The sequence below is a fragment of the Fistularia commersonii genome, chromosome 12, assembly GCF_037954325.1.
Source record: "Fistularia commersonii isolate RoL2024-O1a breed Wild chromosome 12, RoL_Fcom_v1.0, whole genome shotgun sequence".
In the NCBI taxonomy this organism is placed as follows: Eukaryota; Metazoa; Chordata; class Actinopteri; order Syngnathiformes; family Fistulariidae; genus Fistularia; species Fistularia commersonii.
In genome coordinates, this window is record NC_141295.1 from 4,944,432 (window position 1) to 4,965,577 (window position 21,146).

Sequence of the window (21,146 nt, forward strand, 5' to 3'; positions counted from 1 at the left end):
GCGATGATCACCATTTCTTGATTGAAATTTTTCAAAAGGAACATCATCAGCAAAAAAAAAAAAAAAAAAAAAAAAAAAAAAGAACAAAAAGAAAACATGTTTGCATTATACAGTTACGATGTAGTACCATGCTAACGCTGCCTGCCTCGTCTAACCGTTTATTAGCGATGGAGAATCAGTGCTGTTGGCGACTACAACACACTACTCTGGTTAACCTTTCTGCCCCCGGGGGGGGGGGGGCGGGGCAAGGGGCGGGGCAAGGGGGCTGCTCTCAGCCAATCACAACCCCCGTAAGGAGGGCGGGGGGGCAAATCAAAGCAGCTGATAGATCACACTTCATGCATACAGAGGGAGGCGGGGGTTCACAGTTTTCTCCGCTAGCCTGCGCTAGCTCTCGGGAGGGGGTGGGCGGGGGGGCGATGGAGCCTCTCCGTCTGGTCCGGAGGGGCGGGATGGAGGGGGAACTACATTCCTGGTCTGACTAGAGATGGATCTGCTCGGTTAATGTGGAGAGAGAAGTCTCTGCGTTTGTTTGTTTGTTTTTTTTTTGTTTGTTTGTTTTCTTCTTTCTCCGACGCGCTGCCGGTAAATTCTTGGCTTGGTCTCGGAGTTCCCGTCGAGGTGAAACCGTCAGTAAGTCCTCTCGGCGCTCTCGCTCCGGCGGGGTCGGGGTTTGGGGGGCGTGGGGGGGGCGGGGCGGGAGGGGGGGGCTGGAAGAGGCGTCGGCTCAGACGGGGGGCGCCTTGCGCTGCAGTAGATAATGGTGGATGTCGTCGGCGTCGCGCTTCAGCCAGGCGGCGTTGAGGAGGATGTTCTCGCAGCACTGCTGCACGGTGCGCTCGGCCGCCGGCGCCGGGTGACTCTCGAAGAAGCTCTGCGGGTGGGGGAAAAAAAAAAAAAAAAAAAGAAAAGCGGGGGGTTGATGGAGCCCGGTCTCGTCCCGAACGTCCGCGTCCGACGTCGAACTCACCTTGACTTCGGCGGCCATTTTGTCGATCGCGAATCCATCGACCGTGAGCTGGCGAGGAAACGGAGCTCGGTCATTTGTGCGAGACGCTCGGCGAGAAGCCCCGGAGCGGGAGGGACGCGCGGGTTACCTTGATGAGCCGGGATATGAGGAAGCCGCCCTGGTAGCGGTTGTAGAGCTCCTCCCAGTTGTCCTTGACGAACTTCCAGGCGGCTTTACGGCCCTGTTTACTGCTGCCGGCCACGCCGCCGATCACCGACACCGTGTCCTGGGGACGCACCTCCTCCTGCGGGGGCAGATCACCGGGGGTTAGCGGTCGGCGTCCGGAACGGCGTCCGCACGAGGTTCTTCCGGGAGCGGGAGAGACGGCTCCGAGGCGTCCGCACGCACCGAGAGGGCGAAGGTCAGGACCTTCTGGATGAGGTCGGGGGCGGAGATGGCGCCCAGCACTCGCTCGATGCGGTTCTTCTCCTCCTGCATGTCGGCCTGCTTGTGAAGCTGAGGGACGCAAGAGCGGAGACGGCGCCGTTCAATCTCGGCGCGCTCCTCGACTCGGGACGCCGTCCGTCCGATCGAGGCCCTCACCTTCATCATGGTGTCCAGGGTGGCGCTGTCTCCGTGCTTCAGGACCGTCAGGTACACCTGCGGGGACACCGCGCGGTGAAAACACACACACGCTTGCGGCGGGAGAGCCGTTGGCTCGAAGGCCGATGCGTACCGGGCTCCGGAGGTCCGCCGGCAGCACCTGCTTGCCCTCCACGTGGTCCTTGAACCTCCTGCGGGCCTCCTCCAGCGTGGGCTTGTGTCCCGCCTTGCCCAGCTTCCCCAGGACCAGCCCCCGCAGCAGCGCGTCCAGGTGACCTGCGGGGACGGCGAGGTTGAGGAGCCGGGCGGCGAGGAGGAACCCTCCGCCGGCGGGGATCCGTCTCACCTTCGCCCGGCTTGCTGTCCCAGCCCAGCTCCTGGCCGATGGGGGTGAAGAGGTCCCGGATGAACTCCTGGATCTCCTCGTGGAAGTCGGTGTGGGACAGCAGCGAGGACAGGACGCCCAGGTTGCAGCTGAGGTCGCTCCACACCGTGTAGTTGGGCTCGTTCACGAAGGCCTCCATCAGCTTCAGCACCTCCACCGTGCTGATCATCCCGGCTCGAGACTGCGGGCGGAGCGGAGAGGCGCTCAGCGGGAGGCGGGGCCTCGGCGGGAGGCGGGGCCTCTGCGGGAGGCGGGGCCTACCAGGGAGAAGAGGTCGTTCTGGAGGCCCAGCCGGTCCACGGGCTGCAGGCTGAGGTCCCGGATGCCGGGCAGCAGGCTGGCCAGCATGGAGGAGCTGTACTGGATCCGGTAGAAGCCCACCGTGCCCGGGTTGATCTGCGGCGACACGCGGCGCCGTCAGGAAGCCCGTCGGGAGCGTCGCCTCCCGTCCCCCCCGAAAGCCGCTCACCTTGATCCACTGCTCCGGGATGACGCCGCTCAGCGTGATGGTGGTCTCGGGTCGGTCCATCAGAACCTTCAGCTTGGTGCATTTGGGGTCCTCGCTGGTGCAGATGCTGATGGGAACCATCCAGCTGGGACAGTCGTCTCCTGGGGGCGGCGAAGGAAGGAAGGAAGGAAGGAAGCGCCCGTCAGTCGGAGCCGGACGCCGACCCGGACGGGACGGGCGGCCTTCTCACCGTTATGGGGTCCGCTGGCGCAGAACTTCTTCTGAGAGATCTTCAGGATCCGGTCGTCACCTTGCTGGAAGGCAGCGGACAAAGCAGCCGATCAGGGCGCGGGTCGACCCGCGGGTCCGCGCAACACAACGCGCTCGAAACGGACGGCCGGCCGACCTGCTCCTGCTCCACCACGATGATGGGGAAGCCCATCTGCTTCGTCCACGAGTCCATCACCGCGGCGATGGGCTTCCCGCTGGCCTGTTCCAGACAGTCCCAGAGGTCCTCTGCGGAGACCGGCGGAGGCAGAGCGTCAGGGTCCGGGAGGGAGAACCCGCCCCGGACCCGGCGAGGGGGTTACCTGTCGACGCGTTTTTATGTTGGAACTTCAGCAGGTAGGCGTTCATCCCTTTCCTGAAGTCCTGCGAAGGAAAGGGGGAGGTCACCACCAGGAGGCCGGCGCCGCCGCCATCGCCACGGTTACCTACCTCGTCTCCTATGTAGTTGTGCAACATGCGGATCACCGACGCGCCTTTGCTGTAGGAGATGGCGTCGAAGATTTCGTCCACCTCCGACGGGTGGCCTACGTTCACCTGCCCAGGAAGACGGGGAGCCGTCAGCGAGCGCGCACACACACACACACACACACATCTGTACACACACACACACACCTCGATGGGGTGGCTGCTGTCCAGGGCGTCCAGGTCCAGGGCGCGCGTGTAGTCGGCCGAGACAAACTGGGTCCAGATGTCGTACTCGGGGAAGCAGTGGTCCACGCAGAGGTACTCGATCCAGGAGGCGAAGCCCTCGTTCAGCCACAGGTGGGTCCACCACTCCTGCAAACACACACACACACACACACACACATTGCTTCTCCGCGATGAGATGAACGGACCAGATGGGAGCTCGGGCTGGTTACCATGGTGACCAAGTTGCCGAACCACTGGTGGGCGAGCTCGTGGCCCACCACCAGCGCCACCCACTGCCTGGAGGACGAGCAGGAGTTCTTGGGGTCGATCAGCAGCGCCGTCTCCCTGCCGAGACACACCGACACGGGGGTCAAACGTCTCGCCGTTGCCGCGGCGACCGCTGACCCGCCAGACGGTCGTAGGCGGCGGCTCGTCCGAGTCTGCCGAGTTCGCCGTCCGCCGCGCACGGCTCGCATTTTTCTCTCCGCTCAAAGGCGGAGCGGGGAAGGAGCCCGCCGTGGACGCCGAGGCCGCAGAGACGGCGGAACAGGAAACTGGGCCGACGCCAGAGAGGGGAGGAGAAAAAAAAAAAAAAAAAAAAAAAGCAGGAAACAAACTGCGTCCTGCGATAAAAGGCTGGAGAGCAGCTTGATGGAGCAGAACGGCTGAAGCAACGGCGGAGGAAGAAGGGGGGCCGCGATGGCGGCGCGATAGCGGGCGAGCCGTTGGCCAAACAAGCTTCCGCCGGAGGGACGACCAGGGAGGAGCGCCAGGAGGGGGCGAAACGGCGACGTCACCGCGCTGCTTTATGACATCACCGCTGAGCGGGAGGTGACGATGTCATGGAGGACGCGGGAATCCGGCGTTTGAATCCAGGAGACCTCAGAGAAAAGCCGCGACTCCGGTCCAGGTTCCCGTTGGACGAGACGGCGAGCGATCGAGGGACCGAGGAGGGGAGGGGAAGAAAAAAAAAAAAAAAAAAAAAACCCTCCGAACCTGGAAGTAAATGTCACTCGGAAGGTAAATGTTTGCGGGCTCCGCGGCGTTCGGAGCCGTCCCGCCGGCGCGGAGGAGGCCCAGCGTACCTGTAGGTGACGAGGCCCCAGTTCTCCATGGCACCTGGACGGAGGGAAACAGCGGGTGAGTCGTCGGGCGGCCGAGAGCGGCCGCGAGCGGAGGGCGAACACTGACCGGCGGCGAAATCGGCGATGGCTATGAGATCGATCTTGGGCAGCGGGTACGGGACGCTGAAGTAGTCTTTGTAGAACGGCAGGGTCTTGGTCGCGACCTGTTAAGACACAGAAGAGGCGGCGCCGTGAGGGCGGTGAGCGCGGCGCCGCCGAGGACGCCTCCGGGGGCGGCGCTCACCTCCAGCGCGAACTTCCCCTGCTCCGCCTTCCCCACCGGCGTGTACACGCGGACCATCACGCCGTCCGACGACTGGCTCTCCACGTAGTCGTATTCGCCGATGACAAACGCCACGAGGTAGGTGGACATGATGGGCGTGGTGCCGAACTTCACCTCCAGCAGGTTCTCGTCCTCCGGGTACGGCTTGCGGTCCACGACATTCTGGGGGGGCGAGAGAATCGGATCAGGAACCCGGTCTGCGGAACCTCCACGGCACCGCAACAACAAGTCTTCAAGAAGATCCACACACACATCGGCCAATCAGCTGCAATCTGTGGACTTTTATTTTGAGCGCCACTTCCTGTCTGCCGGACACACACACACACACACAGCTCTTATTTCCAATCGGCGCGACCGTCTCCGCGGCAACACACCCCGCCTCTTCACACCGAACGCCGATCGATAAATCAATCCGTGTCTTTCAAATATCGTCACCACGACGACAGTTCCCTCCAGTGTTTAAAATCCGACTGGACAAACTCTGTCGTGTGTGTGTGTGTGTGTGTGTGTCAGAAACAATCTCACCCGGGTGATATTTTATGAGACAGTGTGTGTGGGCCCGCGGCGCACGAGGACAGCGCCAACATGTAAATGTGGCATAAGGTGAGCCGCGTGTTTTGTGTGTGTGTGTGTGTGTGTGTGTGTGTGCGCGCGCGCACATGCATTTTGTTATATAAGAGACATAGTAGAAACATGACAGTAGAGTGTGACTCAGGCGGTCTTGGGTCTGACTCTGTGTGTGTGTGTGTGTGTGTGTGTGTGTGTAGGGGGGGCACATACCATATTTGACAAGGCGACTCTGTCCTTGGGGACGATCAGAGTGATGTCAAACGTGGCTTTTATCGCCGGCTCGTCCCAGCAGGGGAAGGCTCTGCGGGCGTCCGTGGCCTGGACGGAAGGGAGGGGGGTCAACTGGAGTTCACGCTCCGTCATCACACACACACACACACACGCACACACGCACACACACACACACATCCGCCACGTCTCTTCTGGTCCTCGGATTTCATTTTCCAGAAACACTGACCACCGGACATCCGGGGCTTTGGGGACCGGAGGTCAAAGGTCAAGCCCCCTGGCGGCGGCTGAACTGAGTCCCCGCCTTCTAAAGACACCGAGGGGGTTTTTCTTACCTCGTTTCTGCCCTTAATTTCATGCACCTGAGAGACGGAGGGGTTTTTTTTTTTTTCTTTTTTTGGCTTTTCATCTCACTTTCTGCACACACACACACACACACACACACACACACACACACACAGGAGCACACACGCTGGGTGTGCTGGGAACCCACCGGGTGAGCACCACGGCGTGCGGGGCAGGCGAGGGTGGACGTGCGTCCGATGAGGTTTTGTCAGAGGCGCTTCGAACGAGCCCGAGCCGCACTGAAAACGCGGCGAGGCGGGAAGACTTCCAGAAGAAGGTTCTGGAAAACAGACCTCCTCTTAGACGAGCGCGGCGGCCGGCTCACCTCGAACTGCGTGACGGCGGCGTAGCGGGCCTCCCCGGCGGCCGTCGTGTATTTACTTCTGTAGAATCCCTTCATTTTGTCGTTCAGCTCCCCCACAAAGTCTATCTTCAACATGCCGGAGCCTGGGGGGGGAGGGAGGGAGGCAGAGCTCGTTCAGCGGCGGCGAGGAGCGGCGCCTGAACGCGGCGCGCCCGGCGCCCTCCCCTCCTTACCTGTCTGTAGCGAGCTGGGAAACGACAGGGTGACTTTCTCGTCTTCGTTTTGATAGTTGAATCCCGTGGCGTTTATTTCTGCAAGCGGGGCGGGCGAGATAAACATCAGGAGACGGAAGCTTGGAGATTTTTATCGGCGCGGCGGAGAAGCGGCCGGCGCTCACCTTCTCCTCCCTGCGGCACGAACGAGGCGGTGATGATGTCGATGTCGGCGCAGTTCATCACGATCTGGTTCGTCGCTTGTGTCACCTGGAAAGAGACGGCAAACAGAAGAGGTCACACAGACGTGTGTCTCCTGAAAACACAGGGGAGAGTGTGTGTGTGTGTGTGTGTGTGAGCGTTTCATTTAGCTGACAATAAGTGGTGTGTTCAGGGTCAGGCGGGACAAAACACGTCGAACGACTGAAACCTCTGACAAGAGCGCGTGTGGTTTCATGAAACCGCTGGCAGTGTTCAGACCACGGCCGGCGCGTTCAGGGTCAGTCGAGACAAATCAACACGTGTCAAACGTCCGGATCTTTCCTTTCCGAAAGCGAACGGACAGGCGCTCCCTGAGAGCCCCGCGTGGAGACGCGACAGAAGACCGAAGCTGCCGGAGGCGGGGTGTTGTTTCCAGGACAAAACCGAAACCTCCTGGAAGGTGGCGTTGGGCAGCTGCTGGCGGGGAAGTCGGCTGCGGGAACGAGACGCGGGCGGGCGGAAGGAAATTACCGCAACGGCCCCGGATGTGGAAACACAAACCCAGGATGGCGACACGTCCGCGTGTCGGGGAACTCGCCGTCACAGCTGCACATTCACATCCACACCAAACACGGGCTTTGCGATTGTTGCGTTTCACAACACGGACGGCGCTCCCGTGAGGGCCGGCGCTCTCGGAAGGGTGCCACGAGAGGACGCCGTCCTACGGAGCTCCACGAGGCCAACGTCAGCGGCCTCGTACGTCTTTGCTGACGCGCGAGCGAGCGAGCGACCGCCCGGCGATGGGTTTACGAGCGGCGACAGGTGGCGGGGGGACGCTCCGCCGACAGGTGTCTGGGCGCCTCCATGGAGGAAACGTGCACCAGCACAAACCTGTTCCGAACCCACACGCTACACGGGAGCGGGTTTGCAGAAAGAAGCCCAGGGCTGCACGTCCTTATCTTTTCCATCCCAGAGCCTGCAGGAGGTCAAGGCCGCAACTCCACATGTGCCCCCCAACAAGTCCTGGTTCTGCTGGATCTGCATGAAGCTCCGGGTCTGCAGGAGTAGATCTTCTCCTCCATTCGGAAACACAATAAATGATCCATTCACGGATATTCATGAAGCATTGGTGCGTTTAACTTTTAACCACAGCGCCGGCGATAGCAGGCCGCCGGACACTTTTACCCACTTTTTCCTCCTCATTTCCTCCGGAATAGCGTCTCACTCCGGCGACCGGGGGGGAGGAGGATCGTCGCCAGGACCTAGCCGACAACGGCGCGGCTAGCTCGGTCGCGGAGGGCAGCCTCGCCCCGGCGGGCGGGCGGCCGGTTGTGCCTGACAGCCGCCGCGCCCCCGTCCCGTCCCCCGGCCCCCCGCCGCCGAGCCCGGCCGTTAGCACCGGTCGGTCCCGTGGACGCGCGTCGGCGTTTAGCGGGCTAGGCACACGGTGCTAAGCTATCATGAGAGTGCAAGTCTGCCGCACTCCCGCCCGGGGGAGGTCGGTTAGCTTCGCACGGCGGCGAAGGAACCGGGCCCCGCTTCAACCCCCGCCCCACCCTCCCCTCCCCGCCCCGCCCTCCGGCTCGGCTCCGCCCGGCTCTCCGGGAGCGGCTAGCGCTAGCCCGTGTACGCGCACCGCCGTCCCCCATCCGGGCTAACGGTTGCCGAGCGGCGCTAGCTAGGCTACGACAGCTGGGCTAGCGGCGAGCGACTGGCCGTTATCGGCGGCTAGCAGCTGGCGAGCGGTAGCTGGCCGGATTACATAACAAAATCTCTGCCGAGGACGCCGTGCGGGTGACGGGGCGGCTGCCGCCGGGCACCGACCTACCTCCACCGCCGCCTCCAGCTTGCCCTCGAAGGTGAAGTCGATCAGGTCGGGCTTCAGACACAAGCCGTAGTTGACGGGGTAGACGTCAGTTGGTAACCGTACGAATGGCCTCCTCTCGGGCATGGTTCCTGTGTTTTGGCCGGCTGCTCTCACGACGCCGTGTGTGTGTGGCCGCCTGGGGGGTACGCGGGCGCGGTGCACGGGGGAACGGGCGGTCGGCGGTGCTGCTGGCGGGCGGCAGGCGGCGGCCGAGCGGGCGAGTGACAGCGGAACCCTGCGGGCCAGGAGGAGGAACATCAACCGAAACCCTCTCCGCGCTGCCAGCGACGATCCTCTCCGCTCGCGTCGCCCAAACAACTGAAGGCAACGAGCGTCGACGTCATCACGTCGCTTACGTCGTTGCCACGTGACCGACGTGCCCGCACACACACACACACACACACACACACACACACACACACACACACACACACACACACACACCGCCGCTTCGCCTCACTGCGCAGACTCCAACTCGGAGCAATTTAAATGAGTCATGAACATAAACAAACGCTATCCATTATCTAGCTAATAGAATAACTAAAAAAAAATCAATCAGGACAGCATTTTATGAAAAAAACAAACAAAAAAAAAAAACATGTAATATATTCACTTTAATTAACACTCATGATTCCGCCAAAGGACCTAGTGAATATTTCATTTCAAGTGTTTTCCTTCCTATATTGTATAATTGATTACGATTATATTTATTGTGTAATTGAGAAATACACTGTTTCTTTGTTTATCCTCTGCCTTTTTTAGTGTTGCTGCCCCATCATTTACCAATTAGGGAATCAATGAAGCACATCTATCTATCTATCTATCTATCTATCTATCTATCTATCTATCTATCTATCTATCTATCTATCTATCTATCTATCTATCTATCTATCTATCTATCTATCTGTTTTATTCTTTCCACTTGTGACCCTTCTTTTCTGTGTGGATATAGTCTTTGTTTTAAGATTGATTTTGATATTATACATGCAAAGCGTGTTTATACAGTTTGTATCTTTGAAGTCGGAGAGCACGCAAATGTGAAATATGTCATTGAAGTATTGATGGGCAGGTTTGATATCCAGGATACGAACGCAGAGGGACATATGGTTGTAGATTTCGCAAAAAGGATGGAAATGGCTGTAGTGAACACCTTTTTCCAGAAAAAACAGGAACATAGGGTAACTTATAAGAGCGGAGGTAGGAGCACGCAGGTAGACTACATCTTGTATAGACGAGGTCACCTGAAAGAGATCAGTGACTGCAAAGTAGTTGTAGGTGAGAGTGTAGCCAGACAGCATAGGATGGTGGTTTGTAGGATGACTCTGGTCACAAGGAAGATGAAGAGGACAAAGGCAGAGCAGAGGACAAAGTGGTGGAAGCGGAAAAGGGAGGAGTGTTGCATGGTTTTCAGGGAGGAGTTGAGAAAGGGTCTGGGTGGTCAGGGTGAGCTTCCAGATGATTGGACAACAACAGCTAGTGTTATCAGGGAGACAGGTAGAAGAGTACTTGGTGTGTCATTTGGAAGGAAAGTAGATAAGGAGACTTAGTGGTGGAATGAGGAAGTGCAGGAGTGTATACAGAGAAAGCGGTTAGCGAAGAAGAAGTGGGATACTGAGAGGACTGAAGAGAACAGACAGGAGTACGGGTAGATACAACGTCAGGTAAAGATAGAGGTAGCAAAGGCAAAACAAAGGGCGTACGATGACTTGTATGCTCAGTTGGATAGTAAGGAGGGTGAGAATGATCTATACAGGTTGGCGAAACAGAGAGATAAAGATGGAAAGGATGTACAACAGGTCCGGGTGATTAAGAATAGACAGGGAAATGTATTGATAGATGCTAGAAGAGTGATGGGAAGATGGAAAGAGTACTTTGAAGAGCTGATGAATGTGGAAAATGAAAGAGAGGCAAGGGTAGAAGAGGGGACTATTGTAGACCACAAAGTAGCACAAATTAGTAAAAGTGAAGTGAGGAAGGCATTGAAGAGGATGAAGAGTGGAAAGGCAGTGGGTCCTGATGATATACCTGTGGAGGTGTGGAAGTGTCTGGAGTTTCTGGCTAGATTATTCAACAGGAAGAAGATGCCAGAAGAATGGAGATGAAGTGTGATGGTGCCCATTTTTAAGAATAAGAGGAATGTGCAGAATTGTGGCAACTGTAAAGGAATAAAGTTGAAACTAGTAGTAGTAGTGGAAACTAGACTGAGAGCAGAAGTCAGCATTTGTGAACAGCAGTATGGCTTCATGCCTAGGAAGAGTACTACAGATGCAGTATTTGCGTTGAGAATGCTAATAGAAAAGTACAGAGAAGGCCAGAGGGAGCTGCATTGTGTTTTTGTAGACCTAGAAAAAGCATATGACAGGGTGCCAAGAGAGGAGCTCTGGTATTGTATGAGGACATCTGGAGTGGCAGAGAAATATGTTGGACTGGTGCAGGACATGTATGCTCGCTGTGAGACAGTGGTGCGGTGTGCTGTAGGGGTAACAGAGAAGTGCAAGGTGGAGGTGAGACTCCTTGTTAGCAGTGGTGATGGACAGGCTGACAGATGAGGTTAAACAGGAATCTCCATGGACCATTATGTTCGCAAATGATATTGCGATCTGTAGAGAGCAGAGAACAAGTCAAGGAAAATCTAGCAGAAATATCAACAGAAACAATATCTAAAAAATAAGAGAGTGTACGCAGAACATTTGTTTACAAATACATAACTCGGTCAAACTACAAGATAACATGCTGTGTATACAACAATACCACATCTTGAATCTTAAGAAAAATATTGTTTGTATCAGTGAATAGATATGCCTTAGGAATAGCCCACAGCTAGCTTTCTTCTTAAAAAGAAACAATAAGGGTTGAATGCACGCACATTCATGGGTATTTATGAATGTTTCCAGCATTTAATTGCTTTGTGTTTGTATTTTGAACAATGTTTTTAACGCAGTTTGAGTTTCACTTTGTATAATAATTGGAAGTCCTTCCTCTCCAATGCACTGCAGACAGAGAAATGACATGACTCTCAAAGCCAAGGGCTCACAAACATTGTCTCCAGGATTTAACATGTATACATGTGCATATTATGTGAATGTATTCTGATTTTTTGGAGGAAAACATATGTGCATTTCAAGGACTTGACTGCAGCGCACATGAGGCACACACCAAACAGCATATTTGCCTGTCCTGTTTCGTTTGCGTAGAATGATTACACAGAAAAAAAACATGGCGACGCTGCGAGAGAGAGGTGAATGGTAGCTCCGGGGATTAAAAGTGAATTAGAATTGGAAGATGTGTCTGGTGGAGGGCGGCTGGAGGACAGGCCGGGCTGGAAATGACCACCTGACGGCGGCAGTGATGCGGCATCGCGGAGGTCGTCCTGTATGCTTTTATTTTGAAAGCGCCTACCGGAAGTAGATTTGTTCTTGTTCCGGTAGGGGCCGGCAAGATGGCGATGCCCCTGAGGAGGACCCTGGTGGCTCTTCAGCGAGCGACATGCAGCAATTTAAAGGTGTTTAGACTTAGGATTACACGTCGCTGGTTGTTACTCAGATACGGTGTTTGTCTGAGAAGCCAGGGTTTATTTTCATCGTCAAGGAGGCGTCACATGACCGGTAGTCCGGACCGGAGCTAGCTCGGCTAATGCTAGCTGCTAACACCTGAGGATGGAGGCGGTCACTTTAAAACACGGACAAAATAGCCAGTGGCACAATGTAATGTGTCAAAATAAACCCCGTATTTCTACAAACTGTAAATCAATAGAAGCCTGGAATATTACTCGGGCAATGACTGCAAAGCTAAAGAGGAAATGCGATGCTACGCGGATCTTACTTAGCATACAGTCATTATTATCCAGTATTAACACAACACGTTGATGATAAACATAGCTTCTAATGACCTACATCATTTTCCTCAGCCAGCAGAGACGTCGCCGGACGCGACACCGCCCGTCCCGCTCCTCCTCCCCGTCCGAACCAAGAAGCGGTACTTCGTCCCTCCGGTGGTGGGGATCAAGGGCAAGAAGCAGGAGAACCCCGAGGCCAAGGCCCGGGCAGCGGGCATCGTGTTCAGGCAGCAGTACTTCGAGAGGCCCATCAACATCTCCTGCACCGGTCGGTCCGACACGTGGGAATCCTGAGGTTCCCCCTCCCCTGAGATGATCCTAACCCTAAAATCTGTTTGCGATCTTTTCTCCAGCGGGGATCTTTGACCCCTACGTTCCTCCCGAGGGCGACGCTCGTCTCTCCACCCTGTCCAGAGAGGGTTTGAAGCAGCGGACGGAGCAGATGCGTCAGAGCGCCTCCACCCAGCTGGCGTGAGACTCCTCTCCTTCCTCTTTGTCCGATCGTCCGTTTCCGCGGCGCCGTCCCTCCTAAAACATCCTCTTTCCGCAGGATCCGCAAGATTAAAGAGCACGACCCCGACTTTAAGACGAGGGAATTCGCCGAGCGAGCTCAGGAGATCTTCGTGGACGCCCACGACGCGCTGACGAGGTCGGAAACGGCGAGATGTTCGGAAAACGAACGCGCACACACCTGGATTAACCGTCTCCGCTTTCCGCTCCGCAGCTTCAACAGAGACAAGCTGCACTCCTTGGTGACGGAGAGGTGTTATCCTGTAAGTTCTCCACGCACGAGCGCGACATCTTGTTTTTATTTCTGTCACGCATCATCTAGCGGTGTAAAAAATTTCGGGAGGCGGACATCGATATGGCTGAGAAGGACACGGACTTACACACTCCTGTAGGTTTGAAATCGTTCGTGTGGAAGTATTTCGGCTTCCGCAAAAACGGGAAAGAATCGGTAAAGGATGTGGCGATATGGAAAGAATGTGGAATTGAAGTTAGCTTAAGACGGCGTGGTGTTGTTGAAGGCGAATGTTTAGAAAAAGCACAGCTGAGTACGTTTTTCCCACAAAAGTTACCGAGCAGTTCGAAAAGGGCCAAAAACATATCAGTATTTTTTTTGTTACACCCCTTAAGTATACCGCTCAAAAAAATAAAGGGAACACTTGAACAACACAATGTAACTCCAAGTCAATCCCACTTGTGTGAAATCATAGTGTCCACTCAGGAAGCAACACAGATTCATTTGGACTTGTTTTAAGGACATTACATCAAAGTTGGATCAGCCTGGAGTTTGTTTTTACACTTTAATTTGGAGTGTGATTCCTAATCCAGACCTCCATGGGTTGATACGATTGATTTCCATCGATCATTTTTGTGTGATTTTGTTGTCAGCACATTCAGCTGTGTAAAGAGCAAAGTATTACATAAGAATATTTCATTCATTTAGATCTAGGATGTGTTTTTTAAGTGTTCCCTTTATTTTTTTGAGCAGTGTATATCTACAGAACCTATGCATTTTTATTTTATATCGAAGGAAGTATAGGCCTACTTTTTACTGCTAGTGCACATTCTGGCTCATTGCACTGACTGTGGAGTATTTTATTTATATTTTCTAGTAAAGGAAGCATAGGCCTATGTTTTATTTTTTATATTTATTTTGTTTGCACTTTTGTGGCCATTGCACTGATATTGTTAAGTTCTTTTTTTCATGTAAGGCTAAAGAAAGGCTCTTCAATATATCTTTCTGAAATCAAATATATGATATTACAGCTTCCGTTGATTTATTCAAAATTTGAAACGGTTAAAAAAAAAAAACCAAACGGATCGAATCGTCATGATTTACATGATTTACACCACTAGCATCGTCTCACCTCCCCTGTGCTGCGCGCAGGAGATGACCAGGGGGAACCGCTACAAGACCATCCGCTGGAAGCTTCTGGAGTCCCTGGAGCCGCCCAGGGTGGTGCACGCCCGCTGCCCCGACATGGTTACCAAGGGCAACGTGTACGGCCAGGTGACGGTGCGCGTGCACTCCAGACAGGTAACGGATCTCGTCGGCGAAACGCGCCGAGGAACGAAGATTTTCAATCTTCCGGGTCGGTCCCGTCCCCCGCAGATGCTCGCCATCTACGACCGCTTCGGGAGGCTGATGCTGGGCGGCGAGGAGCGGCCCAAGGACGTCCTGGAGTACCTGGTCGTCGAGCGGCACCTCGTCAACCCCTACGGCCGCTGGCGGCTCCACGGGAAGATCGTGCCGTCGTGGGCTCCTGCCAAGGACCCCGTTATTAAGGTGAATTTAGATGCTAAAAGTAGCAAAGCTACATTTAGCATTGTAGCTAAATGTAGCCGCGTCTAATCATCCGGGTAAACACGCTTCACAAAACCAGTTTATTTCCATACATCTTTTATTATGCTTTATAAGTTTTGTAACACAGTATTTGTCGTTTTTATAAAGTACATTTTTCTTCACAAAACCACGGCGCCGGAACGGATTGACAGCGTTTCGATTCATTTAAGGGGGAGATTTAATTCGACACACAAATTGACCGACATGTTATTCGTTTTTCTTGAATTGTCCCGCAGACGGTTCGGATTCCCGGCCCCGACCTGAAGCCCGGCGAGGAATTCGACGCCCTCGGCCATCGAGTCCCCGAGCCGGAGGCGGTGCAGTGGTACAAATAGGCCACCGGGGGGCGCCGCCGGCCCGCCCAGGCGGAGGAGGACGCCGCCGGACGGCAGTAAGTCGGCTTTCGGCGGGAAACCGGCTTCCGACGAAGCGGCGGGCGCTTCTGCACGCGCTCGGTGCGGCTTCCGGGAAAGAGAGTTTTATTTCTGCCCCGTTTAATAAACTTTGCCTCTCGAGCGGGGAGGGAATACAAAAATAAAGTCCCGTCTTATCGCAAGTTCCTCTCCGGTTTCTTCTCGGCGCAGGTCAGGGGGAGGTGGTTTCTTATTTTTCTTTCCTTTAAGAACACCAGGACAAGTTACAGGACTTACTTGGGGGGGGGGGGAGAAAAAAAAACAAAAGACACAAACATGCGAGAACGCTCACCAAACTGGGACATGATTGGGACGTCGGCGAAGTCACTGTTCGGGCCTTTCGATGCATAGACGTAAGAACCCCTGTGGCGTCGGCCCGTAAACTTGCTCCAGATACCGACGAGGACGCAATTTGAATCGGAAGCGGGCGGGAGGTGCAGAAGAAAAGGGGTTCCCCTTCGGAGCGGCTGATAGCGTGTTGTTCCCCGGGCCTCCGGCAAAGGTGGCACCATCTGACCTTTCCAGAGCCAAGCATACATGTTGAGCCAAGCATACATGTTGAGCCAAGCATACATGTCTAGCCCATCTGGCAGAGGAGGTTCAGCTCACCATGATTGAGCCACAGGAGGGGTTCAGAGTGGAAGCCGGCCGGGTTCGAGGTCACAAGTCGGGTGGGAATATGAGCGCCTCGGCAGCGCACTCGGCGTCGTCCTCTTCGTCCTCCTCTGGGATGTTCTCCGGCTCCCAGGTGAACACGTCTGAGTTGTTGTCCGTGAAGGATCCGGATCTGCTTCTCGCCATTTCCCAGGGGCACAGAGCGTCACGCCGGCTCAACGCCATCCCCGCTTTCAACTCGTCCTCGTTTTCCGCCGCCGTCGTCGTCTCGTACGGGGCCTCCTCCGAGCTGCCGGGCCTCTTGTTCTCTGCCTCGCCGTCTCCGGCGGCGCTCGGTACGATGGCCATGTTCTCGTCGGGCGATTGCGGCTCTTCGGCTTCCCAGGGACAAACCTCTCCGCCGGCGCCGTCCTGCTTTTTCACCGCTCCCGGTTCCTCAGCCTCCCATGGACAGAGATCTGCCCTTGGACTGTCCTGCTTCACCAAAAGCTTTGGCTCTTCGGCCTCCCAGGGACAAACATCTGCCCTTGCGCTGTCCTGCTTCACCAAAGCCTTCGGTTCCTCGGTCTCCCAGGGACAAACATCTGTCCGACTACTGTCCTGCTTCACCAAAACCTTCGGTTCCTCGGTCTCCCAGGGACAAACATCAGTCCGACTGCTATCCTGCTTCACCAAAACCTTTGGCCCTTCGGCCTCCCATGGACAAACATCTGCCCTTGCGCTGTCCTGCTTCACCAAAACCTTCGGTTCCTCGGTCTCCCAGGGACAAACATTTGTACGACCGCTCTCTTGCTTTTCCAGAATTTTGGGGGCTTCTGTCTCCCAGGGACAGACGTTATCTCTGGAATTGACCCTGGTTTGTAGCTTCCCCGATAGGTCGGACACCAGTATCTTCTCAGCCCCCGTTGCCTCTGTCTCCCAGAGACCGACGTTTCCCCGAGCGGTATCTTCTTTTACGTGACCCGTCGCTGTTTTGGTGGTTTCCGATTCACCGGTTCCCCAGAGACAAACCTCCTCCGGTCTCCCCGATCCTCGGGAAAACGTCTCGGTCGCTACGTTCGGCTCAGTCTCCCAGGGGCATATGTTTACCCTGTCGTCCGAACCCTTTATCTGCTCGGGTCCACCTTCCAGAGGTACGTGTCCTTGTCGAGGGACTTCTCCTTTATCCCGATGTCCCGTCTCCCACGGACAAACGTCTGCCTTCACCATAATCGGTGAAGGTAAGCTCGGGCGCGTCGCCTCCGTCTTGCCGTCCTCCAAAGCGCAGACGTCGTCGACTATCTCTGGGGGCTCGGGAAAATCCCAGGGACAACTCTGTGCTGTCCTGGGCGTCTGCAGAGCGGGGGAACCCGCTTGTTGAAGTTGCTCTTTGATTTGTTTCGACGCGCCGGGGTAGACGGCGTGCTTGGTGGCCTCCTGTTGCAAGGGTACCGTCAGCGACCCTTTGGTCTCCGGAGGATTCAGCTTCTCGCACTCGGCGCTAGCGTCTCGACTGTCCCACGGGCAAACGTTTGCATATTTGCTGTCCTGTACTATGGTAGGAACGGGCGTCTCCGGCGTCTCCCAGGGACATACGTCGGGCGACCGTTTCAAGGACCGGGAGTCTTTGAACGGCGCGGGTCGGGGAGCAACGGGAACATCTTGGGACTCCCACGGACAAACGTCGGCTCGTTCGCTTTCTTGCCTCTTCACCGCCCCGTGATCCTGAGACTCCCAAGGACATACACTGGACCTCTCGGACGGCTGTGAGTCCCAAGGGCAGACTTCTGTTTTCACGCTCTGCTGCTTCTTCGGCGCCTCCGCCTGTTGCGAGGCGCCCTCCCACGGACAGATATCCGCGTGGGAGACGTTGCGAACGGGTGTGATCCTGTTACTCCCCTTCCGGTGGGTGGAAGGCGTCCTGGAAGAGCTGGCCGTATCCCAGGAGCTAATGCTGCTGCGCTTGCTGTTCTGCCTCGACAGGAAGACGTTGTCGCAAGCGCCGTCTCTTTGCCCGTCGTCCGGGTCCGCGGGGTAGACGGCGGATTTCACCACGACGAGCCTTCTCGGGCTCCTGTCGGAGGAGTCGCCCGAGGACATGCGGATAGCGTTCTGCTTCACCAGGCAGGGTTTCCCGTCGGTCGACGTTACGCTCCTTTTCTGCATCCTCCTCTTTTCGATGCTCGGGTGTCTGCTGGACACCCCCGACCTGGGTGTCGTCGAGGCGCTTTCCTGACTTATTTGAGAGCAGGAATCATCCGCGTTGAGGTTGCCGTCGGCGCCGATCTTGGTGCCGGAATCCACGGAGGTCATGAACGCCTTGACGGAGAGCCATTTCGTGGTGGTGTTTCTGAAAGAGAAGACACGCTGATCCTTGGCGAATTGCGGTCTGGGAGACGCCGGCGCGCTCGCCGACACGGAAAGCAGCGGTTTTGGAGATGCCGGTTCCGCCCGGACGGCTTGTTCAACCGAGGGAGTCTTTTCCACGGCCGGCAAATGGTCCCACGGGCACACGAGCGGGCAGGACGGACTCTGCGGTTCTTTGCCGTCCTCGGACGAGGCGTAGGTGACGCGCTTCTGGCTCTTGTCCCCCGATTGTTCCTGCTCCACCTCCCAAGGACAGACCTCCGCCTTGTCGTAGGACTCGGACTGGAGGGCGCTCCTGGTCTGGTCGCTAATGGAGACGCTCTGCCTGGACCTGGTCAGCACGGTGCTGGACCTGCTCACCTTGGGTATGTTCTCCACCGAGTGGCCCGTGGTGGAGGTGAGACTCCAGGACTTGTGGAGCTTGGTGTGATCGGGATGCAAGAGGTTGGTGTCGATGGTCAGGTTTTGGGCGCTGGCCGACTTGCAGACTCCCAGCGGGATGTCCAAGGAGTCGGTCACGGACCTCTGGGAGCATCTCTTCACGGCGTTGGCCTCCATCAAGGAGTCGCGCAGGGAAGGGTCCCGTTCTCTCAAGTAGTGGTGATCGCTTTGCGACTTGTGCACGGACGGCGAACGGGACTTGATCGAACTCCTGTAGCTGATGCTAGCCGAGTCCGGGGTCCTCCTAAAAGACCCCGACTGAGTCCCGCTTCTGCTGCGGAAGGATCCGTCCTTGTCCTCGCGGCTGCACTGGCGGCTCACGGACTCCGGGAACTCGGCGATGCGCCTGATAATGGACCTCCCCAAAGCGCATCGGGAACTTCGCTTCTTTGACAGGTGGGGGTTGTTGGCGCTCATCTTCTTGGTCTTGTTGACTTCTAACTGGGCATACAATCTCTTCAGCTCGTCCTGCGGCACCAGGACGAGGGAGCGGATGAGGTGCGAGGGGGGGGGGGGAAAGACATGGACAATGCGTCAGAGGAAAGGTACAAGACGGATTTCTCTCGCAGCCGAGCAAAGTCGAGGGGTCGGGGAAGGAAACGGGAAGGTCCGCCCGAGGGATCTTCGAATTTACGATGGACATTACGACGCGTTTAAGCTCCGCTAAACCGAGCCTTAGGTTACGCCGCTTTCACGGCCCCGATTTTAAGCGGATCTCCGCCTCCGCCCGGTACTCGGGGTAGCATCGCCGTAAGGGGACGTAGGAGTTTACCCGGAAGTCATCGGGGTCCACGCTGCGCTCGCTCCACGCCGAGTGAAAGCTGTTGTTGAGGTACGAGCAGGAGCGACGCAGGTCCACCTCGTCTTCGTACACCTCCGCCGCGATCTCCTCCCTCCCGGGCTTGGACACGTACAGGAACTGGGACACACAAGCGGCGCGGTTTTACGAAGACGAAACACTTGCGGTCGCCGTTTCGGCGCGCCGTCCGTTACCTTGGGGATGAAGAGCAGGGCCAGCGTCACGGTGATGGTCACGTGGGTGTGCGCGAAGGAAAGCAGCAGCATCCAGTCGGGGTGAAGGGAAGGGAAGGTGAACCTGCAAAAGGGGGAGGCGCAAGATCAGTCCCTCCCCGGATCCCGATTCGTACGGACGTCGGTCGGGCGGCGTTTACCGGAACAAGTGGAAGACGGAGGAGAGAAGCAGCTCGTTGTGGATGGCGATGCCCATGTAGCGGGGCTCGTGGAAGGCCGAGGGGACGGGCCTGACGGCGGTCCACAAGGAGCTGCCCCAGCACAGGAACAGAAGCTCCGCTGGGACGCAAGGAGGAGGACGCTCGTCCGGTTACCCGAAAGAGTCGGTGAATCTGTAGGCCGCAAAGGTTCTGTCACTCACCCACGGCCATCATGTAGTCCCAGCGGTCCAGGTAGCACAGGTTGAACCCCTGGCCGTCCGAGGTGGCGCCCGTGATGAACACCGGGATGTTGCGGTCGCGGTTCTGCAAGACGCCCACCGTCCAGGCGCACAGGAACCAGCTGACCGTCATCAGCATCACTCCCAGGATCCTCAGCAGGTGGAGGCTGGACATGTAGGGAACCCTCTGAGCCGTACGCGAGAGGAAGACCTTCAGCACCCTGAGCGGAGGCGAGGGTATGTTAATGCGAGGTCCCCGTACGCCAAGAGCCGGTCCAATTTCCGCGATGTTCCCAGAAGCTGGGAGGTACCTGTACATCTTCAGCGTGACGGTGCCGTAGACGATGGAGAAGCCCAGCATCCGGACCCAGCGGAGAAGGATGCACCTGAAGGTGCTCGGCCTGAAGTACAGAATGAACACCTGCGGGGGCAGGAGGGCGGCGAGGTCAAATGTAGCCTAGCGAAATCACCCTGAGGCATTAACACTACAAGGTCAAAACTCTTTGGAGACCTTTGAGCCTTTCACTTTTAAGTAACGCCGTTGCTCGTTTTCGCGTGGAGTCATCTTCTTTTCCCCATTTACGTCGACTTAACCGCGCCCCCGTCGCCGCCGCGCCTCGCGGCTACGGAGGGGATGACGGTAATCCAGGAATTAAAGCTCATTCCGCCGTGACATCCAGTGTCGGGATAAGAGCATCAGCTAAAGCCCCGAACGTGAGTGCAGGCGCGCCATTGTGTTCCAGACCACTCACGGGGGATAAACGGCGGAACAATGCGCGCCGAGCGGCGCGGCGCGGCGCTTTTAATCAGCTGAAACGCCCGGCTTGCACTCAGGGCCAGATTGTGGCCTTTCGCGGGCGATCCGATTGGTCAAAGCAACGCTACTCTGCGGCGGGCGGGGCCAAGTGCAACGCTAGCTCGCCGCTATGAATGTGAGCGGATTTGAACAGCCGAAGAGTTTCAGAAGGGGAATTTGCTTTTCGAGCGTTAGCATTTTTAAGCTAGCCGCTAGGTTCTTCGGTAGACGTAGACTCCGGCTGGCTTGCCGCGCTGCAGGGCGGGCCGCCTCGGGCGCCTGCATCGTGACAGCAACCCCGTCGACGTGACCTCACTAATGTTAAACGTTGTAAATTGCTAACATCGCCGGCTAGCGTAGCGTCGCTCTCCGTGATGCTGCGAGGTGGCCACCTGCTAACGCGTTCGTGAGCCACTTCCTGGTAGCGGGGAAAACACGGGATTCGGACTTTGTCTACTAGTGCCGTTGAAGCTAGTGCGGCGTGTTGCTAACAAGCTAACAA

General features: G+C 56.5%; 3 protein-coding genes across 11 annotated transcripts in view; 1 reads left to right on the plus strand and 2 right to left on the minus strand.

The window, feature by feature from the left end:
• Positions 1-527: 527 nt before the first annotated feature.
• npepps (aminopeptidase puromycin sensitive) lies at positions 528-8,713 on the minus strand. Its single transcript, XM_086156518.1, has 23 exons — positions 8,399-8,713; positions 6,555-6,639; positions 6,391-6,468; positions 6,179-6,300; positions 5,491-5,598; positions 4,672-4,872; positions 4,495-4,591; positions 4,389-4,422; positions 3,534-3,648; positions 3,286-3,450; positions 3,103-3,207; positions 2,976-3,036; positions 2,792-2,901; positions 2,636-2,699; positions 2,407-2,546; positions 2,199-2,333; positions 1,899-2,118; positions 1,686-1,828; positions 1,553-1,609; positions 1,358-1,465; positions 1,098-1,253; positions 971-1,018; positions 528-874 (listed from the first exon to the last, which is right to left on the minus strand). The coding sequence occupies exons 1-23, from the start codon at positions 8,693-8,695 to the stop codon at positions 728-730; spliced, it is 2,796 nt and encodes a 931-aa protein (XP_086012644.1). The 5' UTR covers positions 8,696-8,713; the 3' UTR covers positions 528-727.
• Positions 8,714-11,820: 3,107 nt separating this feature from the next.
• Positions 11,821-21,146, plus strand: part of mrpl45 (mitochondrial ribosomal protein L45) — a 20,019-nt gene continuing 10,693 nt past the window's right edge. For 2 of the 5 annotated variants that reach the window (XR_015106907.1, XR_015106908.1), the window contains exons 1-7: positions 11,821-11,939; positions 12,345-12,540; positions 12,626-12,743; positions 12,823-12,921; positions 12,997-13,045; positions 14,167-14,565; positions 14,859-15,013. Coding sequence is in view for 2 of the 5 variants with exons in the window: in XM_086156521.1 (XP_086012647.1) it covers positions 11,877-11,939; positions 12,345-12,540; positions 12,626-12,743; positions 12,823-12,921; positions 12,997-13,045; positions 14,167-14,565; positions 14,859-14,957 (1,023 nt within the window). In the remaining 3 variants the exon portion in view is untranslated. Of the gene's footprint in view, positions 11,940-12,344; positions 12,541-12,625; positions 12,744-12,822; positions 12,922-12,996; positions 13,046-14,166; positions 14,566-14,858; positions 15,179-21,146 lie in introns of those variants that run through there. The other 3 variants (XR_015106909.1, XM_086156522.1, XM_086156521.1) reach the window with 3 other exon arrangements.
• gpr179 (G protein-coupled receptor 179) overlaps positions 15,129-21,146 on the minus strand; it is a 14,246-nt gene continuing 8,228 nt past the window's right edge. The window contains exons 6-11 of one of the 5 annotated variants that reach the window (XR_015106904.1): positions 19,831-20,269; positions 19,610-19,748; positions 19,431-19,533; positions 19,210-19,356; positions 15,328-18,905; positions 15,129-15,238 (exon numbers count right to left, since the gene is read on the minus strand). Coding sequence is in view for 2 of the 5 variants with exons in the window: in XM_086156519.1 (XP_086012645.1) it covers positions 15,696-18,905; positions 19,210-19,356; positions 19,431-19,533; positions 19,610-19,748; positions 19,831-20,269 (4,038 nt within the window). In the remaining 3 variants the exon portion in view is untranslated. Of the gene's footprint in view, positions 15,239-15,326; positions 18,906-19,209; positions 19,357-19,430; positions 19,534-19,609; positions 19,749-19,830; positions 20,270-21,146 lie in introns of those variants that run through there. The other 4 variants (XR_015106906.1, XR_015106905.1, XM_086156520.1 and 1 more) reach the window with 4 other exon arrangements.